The sequence below is a fragment of the Leuciscus leuciscus genome (assembly GCF_965113295.1).
Source record: "Leuciscus leuciscus genome assembly, chromosome: 12".
Taxonomy (NCBI): domain Eukaryota; kingdom Metazoa; phylum Chordata; class Actinopteri; order Cypriniformes; family Leuciscidae; genus Leuciscus; species Leuciscus leuciscus.
Window position 1 is genome coordinate 34,322,367 of NC_138736.1, and position 7,368 is coordinate 34,329,734.

Consider the following 7,368-nt stretch of genomic DNA (forward strand, 5'->3'; position numbering starts at 1 on the left):
GCACAAACAAAACAATGTTCTTCCGCAAAATGCATGCATGCAAAGTCTCAACCTTTTAATTTTATTTATTTTTTATAATACAAGATAGAGATCCACATAAACTTTAACATTCCAGATGTCTTATATATTAGTACATTAACAACATATATGTTTACAATGTGTACAGTAAGGCATTATAAATAAAATAAAATAAAAGAGTAGGACATTCTACAGCTCTCAAAACATTGCCATTGTAAGCCAACATTTATATTAAAGGCATTGAAATTGATTTATTCATTTTAACGTAATTTTTTTTTTTAGCAATCTCAGTACTTAATCCATCCTGAAATCCTTCATTAAATGTAAGAACAGTTTTCTTTATCAATACCCTTTATATATTGAAATCTTGTTTCTGTGTTGAAGTTGATGCATTGTTTTGTTTTCAATGTCTCCTTTATGAGGGCCGCCTTTAAAGTGAGTGTGAGATTTGTCAAAGTAATGATGCCAGGTTCCATTACTTGTAGCTCCAAACCCAAAGACATTCACCTGTGTAAAAGACAGAGCTGTCAGGAGTTTTGCCATTTCGGGGTTATCTAGCTGGCGGCAATATGGCACTGTTTTAAAAGCTATTCAGATATAATTTCATAACGGTCAATTTCTACATGCATTTCTTGATAGTGCATTCAGTATTTTTTTCTCATTAACAAGTTTTACCACTAAATAAATTGGTAATATTTTTGAAAAAACATGCACAAGGTTTGGGGTTGGGATAAAAGGCATTTATGCAAATACAAAATGTTAATAAAATTAATGTTATTTAAAAAGGAAATGATCATTAAAGTTAAGGACTGTCACCAAGTGCAAATAGCCCACCTTTTTGGCAGAGGCTATTTACACAAACTCTGCCACCATTATCTGATTGAGCCAGACAGAATTACCAAAGAAATCCAGCAGATAACAGAATCAGTGAAGTGGAGAGTTACAGGCTTCACTGTAATTTTGCAAAGCAAGGCATGTTCCTGGATCAACATATTTTGTTGAAACTGGAACAATATTCCTGTCCGAAAGGACAAACCCTATCCCTACCCCTAAATCTATGACCCTTCCCATAACTTATCCCTAAAATCAGAGGAAAATAACACTGAGGTAGAAGCACCTAACCCTGGTTGTAAGCCTAATCTTGACATAAACTGTAAACTTGTCCCTCAAATCAGATTGGTTCACTGGACTGTTTTTCCAGACCAGGATCAACAAAGATGTTAATCCAGGAACATACAGTACTAGGCCTATGATTAGCATTTATTTTAAATAGAGATTAAGAAAATATTTGAACAGTTGAAATAAAGTGCCTAGCGGGCATTTGCTAGTGGAAATTGAGTGAAGGGGAGGTAATGTCAAGTACAAGTAATGTCCCAATCATGCAGCATCCATTTATGACTTTAACAAATATAATCATAATACACTGAAAAAAAAGATTCGTTGAATAAAAAAAATAAAAAAAAGTATGGTAAGTGGTTGGTATGGTATGGCTACGTTTAAACAAATGCATTAAGGCTACGTTCACACTGCAGGGCTTAATGCTCAATTCCGATTTTTGGAAAAAATTCGATTTTTTTGCAAGGCCGTTCACATTTCCAATTAAATGCGACCTTTTGTGATCTCCTATGTGAACGTGAAATGACCCAGAAGTGACCCGCATGCGCAGAAGAGTACTCAACGGTCAACGACGTCACTTGTTGTTTGCGGAAGTAGCTTAACTTTAACTGTGATTCTCTCTCTCACACACACACACACACGAGCGCGCGCAGCGACCGTTACACAAGAGCCAGACAGCAGCCGCTGACCTATCTAATATCAGATTCAGCACAAATAAGTTAACATAACGTATATATATAATGGCCGTGGGCTTTTAAAAAAATTTTTTTTATTAACGGGCTCGTCGAGGTCGACCCGTTCGGCAGATTTACCTCAGCTCGACGAATATGCAGTCCGTTTTCAAACCGACGACTACTTCAACGCAGGATTATGACGTTTTTCGCGTATCAATGACGTGCGGGTCGGATAAATGCGACCTGGCCGTTCAGACTGAAGTCGCATTTGAAAAGATCGGATATGTATCGGATTTGGGACCACATACCCAAGTGGCCTGGGTCGCATTTGAAAAGATCAGATACAGGTCGCATAGGGGCAAAAAAATCGGAATTGGGTCGTTTCAGCCTGCAGTGTGAACGTAGCCTAAGTTGAACTTAATCAATTTCAGTTCAACTTAATGCATTTGTTTAAATGTAGCTAAAATCAATTGTGTGCAACCACTTACCATAAAATGTTTTATTAAATTCAACAAATATTTTTTTTCAGTGTATGTTAACAACAGTGTTGTGCCTGAACGCGTTCATTGAACGATAGTTCATGAACTCGTTCATATTTTGGGCGAACGTGAACTGAACGTACTCTATTACTGCCTGATGAACGTTACTGTGAACTCGTTCATTCTGGTGTCTGTGAACGGCACGCTCTCTCAGTTTAACTTCGTTCATAAGGGTGCAAGATTTCTATAGAAATGTATTTGTCCCGTTCGGAACCTCTGTTGTCCCGTTTATTGACGCTGATCTAACCACTGATGTATGACTGAATCTGAACAGCGGCACTTGATCACGACACCGGTCATCATCCAATCACAGTCCACACTCACGCGCACCAGACCATACGAATAACAAACTCTAAATTGAGAATTAATTATTATTTTGGGACAAATCATTGTTTGATTTGTGCACAGAATCCTCCGCTGTCTGGTCGCTTCGATCCGGACTCGCGCTAACGGCAAATCCCTTTCACTGTCCGACTAGGTTTTGATTTCGGCAAATCAGTTTTGACGAATTCAAACAACGTGATTATTGTGAGTCCAACATACATCCAGCCACGCAAGAAAGCATGAAATCGTCCTGAGGGAATAATATACTGATGTGATTTGCTGGCCAAGAAACATTTCTGATTATTATTAATAAAAAAAATAATAATAAAAAAAATCAGGATTCTTTGATGAATAAAAGGTTCAAAGTAAATTTATCCGAAATAAAAAAAAAACGTAACATTATAAATGTACTTGCTGAATAAAAGTAGGCTATTCATTTCTTTAATTTCTTTAAAAGTAGTGTATAATTACAAAAGCTAATAATTATAAATGCTATTATTTTGAACTATGGTTTGTGTGTAATATGACTTTAATCAAAACAAATGTGTTGTCTGAAAACCTTTTAAACACATACGAACCTGAAATGACATATAGGCCTACTGTGTTATGTTGGCCTAGCCTATAGCCTACAAATATTTTGAGTGTCCCTCATTTTCCTGTAAAGAACCATGCACGATTGTCCCGCATTTGTTTAAAAAAAAAAGTTTTTTTAGTTGGCAACCCTACCCTCAATGCTATGTAAACCCTGGTTGGATAAGGATTTTAAAATTGGATATGAAGATGAAATCTGACGCATAGTTTCAGTGTTAAAACTGATAACATAATTTCTGTCTGTGGTTTTATATGGGCTGTGGCAATAATTTTGAAAAATAATAGCTCGCAGCAACATATGGAAAAAAAGAACTGAACTAGTTCATTTTTTGGAACTGTGAACTTTAGTTCAAAATTTTGAAGTTTGAACTATGAACTGAACTAGTTCATTTTAAAATTTGTGAACTGAACTTTGAACTAGTTCATGTAGAAAGTGAACTTTCCCAACACTGGTTAACAATAAACAAACAGTTATTATTGCATACTGTTTTATTTAAAATTCAAATTGCTATTTGCACTTAGTTTGGGAGGGATTACATTTAAATTAAGATTAAATTTGCACATGCAAATTATTTTTAAACTTCTTTTTCTATTTACAGAAACTCTGCTGATATCACCAGCAATCCACACAACCAGTTTAAAACTGAAACATCATGTGAAAAATGCAAACAGTTTTACCTGATCACAGACATGCAGGGCAAATACTATTGTAATGAAGCCAGTAGAAGGATATTTGCCATTTTTCTGCAGCCATTTCTCGTAGGCGTATTTTATAAAACCAGGGTGGAGGATCATCACCTGGACAGAAACCAAAACATTTATGAGACATTCAGTCCTGCTTATTATAGGGCTTAAAAATTTGTTTCATTTACATTGATTTAATGACATGGGCACTTACCTTGTTCTTGTTTACTTTGATTGAAGATTTGACTCGTGTGTAGGTGCTGAGAAACAAAAAGATATAGATAATCATTTATTTGCTTTCATGATTTTTTTATTGTTTTATTAAACAGTACTCACCGTGTGATGTGTCTAGTGGTGAAGGTGCTTATGAGCCACTGCATGTCACGAATCTTAAAGGGAAAAAGCACCAGATGGGTGTTGTCATCCAAGTCCACAGCGCTCTCGGGATACAGAATCCGGTGAGTGGTCTTAGACCCCACGTCCTTCTCGTAACCTTTTGTCGGGCCTTTATTTATCCTGAGAAAAAAAACAGGCAACGGGTATTGAGAGGCTACCAAAAGAAGATTATTGCCAAAGATATACCAGGAACAGGGTTGAGAACCACTGCTGTATAGAGAACATTTATCAGAGTTATTCTGTGCAATAATCTGTTCTTCTAAGGCCGGCTACACACTGCGTGGCGTGTCCGTTTTTATTTCGGCTCCCATGTTAACAGGTTAGAGCTTGCACACTGCCTGACACGCGCGTCTCAGACGCGGCTCGAACCGCGCGGAAAACGCGTTCATGCTAGAAATAGAACCGACGCCTATTTTTCACGCGACATGCAAGCGTGTTGGAAGCGTTTCCAGGCAAAATAGAATAGGAAAAGAAGTTTTGTCATTTTGACACGAATACATATTAATAAATTACATTTTGATATTTGAAAGTCTATAGGTTTTGACATAAATGCAGATATAAATGTAATTTTAAAATAATAATAATGATCGATTTTCAAATATTGCACCTGTCAATAGAGAACGAAATAGGAGGCCTATTTTGCTGTCAATACTGCCGACGTTGTCTTTGCTGCTATATATTTATGTTAAACATGAAGTAGCCTATAGGCCTTCCAAAACTCTCTCCCATATGTCGAATATATCACCAATGAGTCTTATCATATTTTACCTAACAGCAGCAGCAGCGCCGCGTCAGTACGTTTCTGGTGCAAAGACATAGAAAACGCCACGCAGCTGACACGCAACAGAAACGCCACGCTCACAGTGTGTCGCCGGTCTAATACCTTATGACAAAGTCATGGCTGTCTATTAGTTGACCATAGTTGGATCTCAGGAGGTTCCCAGAGTTTCCCACCACAGCACAGGTTCTGCAGCGATCTGGACCAGCGTCTGCGTAATGATCTTCATCGGGGAAGAGAGAAAACAGCTGGTCCACCACATCTGTGTAGTTGACTCTGAGCTTTGACGGTTGTAGACCCTATAGAAATATTCAAAATTAGCATCAAGACAACAATCTTGTTTAATCAAGATCATCAAGATAAAGTAGGCTATCAAGAAGACTATAATGGTTTTATCTTCACTTTAACATTTGTGTGCTCAACTGGCTACCTGACTGTTTCTAGATTTCTGCATATACCGATAACAACATACATCAGGAAGTTAAGCTTATTAAAACTATTGTAACTATTCCTGATTTGTTATCAGGATATGCAGAAGCTTAGAAGATAAGAAGTAATTATTCTGGCACAGAATGTGTCAAATGAAAAGAACTACTCATAAATCGATAACTGCCATTGTAAAATATTCAGTTGGTTGAACTTAGAAACCTGCTGCCATAAAAAAAACAAAACAAAAAAAACAGGAGTAAACTCAATTGGAAGACAACCTTTGTTTCAACTCACAAATAGTCAAGACAAATGATTACTTTGTTTAATTTTTGAAAACTTATACACTTGAGTTCAAAATTCAAAACTTGTCATGACAACTGGAGTTAAAGAGAATAAATAAATATTGTAATGGGGCTATCATGTTTTACAGGATGAAAAATGCATGAGGGAATCTGTAGCTCTCACAAAGACGCAAATAGACTAAACGTTTGTTCGCGCGCGCACACACACACCCACACACACACACACACACACACACACACACACACACACACACACACACACACACACACAATAGGTTTTGTGTATATTTATTTATTTCACTTGGCGTGCAGTGAATCATAGGACCCCACCTTTAATATTTTAAAGTCTTACCCTCCACCATTTGTTCGTGTCTCCAAGTAACACGCTGTTTTTTCTGTTGAGGAGAGCTGGTATGGTGGGATTGTACCGATAAATGAACCAGTCATCGTCCAGAAATCCCATGACGCAAGTTTTACAGGAGCATGAAGGTTCGAATATTAAATCATCAAACGATGTGGTCTCGTCCATCGGGGCGTTTTGAGTGTACAGAAGAAAGACTGCCATGAAGCTTAAAGGCAAGGTGATGTAACCAGGCGCCCGTCTGTTGAAGACTTTCATCTTTTGCTTGCGTAGTGTTCCTGGACGAATACAGTTTTGTAATTAAAAGACAGAAAAATTATGCATGATTTACATGATAGTGCCATAGCTTTAAATTACTGTTTAACAGTTCTTTGTGTAAAGTTCAAACCACCGCATTGTAAAAATGTACTCATCAAAATCAGGTAGCCTATAACTTGTCCTCACGGTAATTTCTCTCCTTTCTGCATTAATTGTCACTTTAAACTCGACTTTCGATTAGTAATTCAAATCATATAATTCAATAAAAGGGCAGTGTAACGTCGACACCACTTTTGTTTTATTAATTATTATTTATTTTTTAATACGCATCATTCATTTAAAAAATAGGCTACATCCTTTTGGGAAAATAATTGAACCTATCTTGTTTTGACGTGAATACAAAAAAAATGTTACTTCATTATTTTATAGCCTAATTAATGCATTAGAGGGTTAATTAATTAATTTGTTTCAGATGTAGGCTATCACATTTCATTTAGGTTAAATATTGAAAACATAAAACAATATAAAACATTAAAAAAAAAAATGCAAACTGTGTTTCACCAATAGAAGTGTCCACTCAGTCCACCATCCCAATATTTTATAAACGTTACATTTCAAAGGCAAAAACATTAAGTTGATTACACTGATCGAATTTAAGTTGACTGAGTATATAAGACAATTACATTTCCGCTGTATATAAATGGTGAAACTTACCTAATTGATAAGGTCAGGCTGGCAGGTTTCTCGAATTTCTTGAGGTCTGTATAGATATATTATGGCCAGGAAATATATGCAATACTCAGCAATACGTTTTATTTCTTGTCATCTGAATCATTAGAGCATCTGACTGCTGAAAGCTTCATGTCTTGCCAAACCAAAGACAATTTTATGTTTGTCC

At 36.5% G+C, this 7,368-nt stretch overlaps 1 protein-coding gene across 1 annotated transcript; it reads right to left on the reverse strand.

Moving 5' to 3' along the window:
- Nucleotides 1-60: 60 nt before the first annotated feature.
- LOC309511177 (CMP-N-acetylneuraminate-beta-galactosamide-alpha-2,3-sialyltransferase 1-like) lies at nucleotides 61-7,342 on the reverse strand. The gene is made up of 7 exons (XM_082186290.1): nucleotides 7,185-7,342; nucleotides 6,204-6,490; nucleotides 5,226-5,419; nucleotides 4,283-4,462; nucleotides 4,161-4,206; nucleotides 3,941-4,060; nucleotides 61-525 (listed from the first exon to the last, which is right to left on the reverse strand). The coding sequence occupies exons 2-7, from the start codon at nucleotides 6,468-6,470 to the stop codon at nucleotides 361-363; spliced, it is 972 nt and encodes a 323-aa protein (XP_082042416.1). The 5' UTR covers nucleotides 6,471-6,490; nucleotides 7,185-7,342; the 3' UTR covers nucleotides 61-360.
- Between the last annotated feature and the right edge of the window lie 26 nt (nucleotides 7,343-7,368).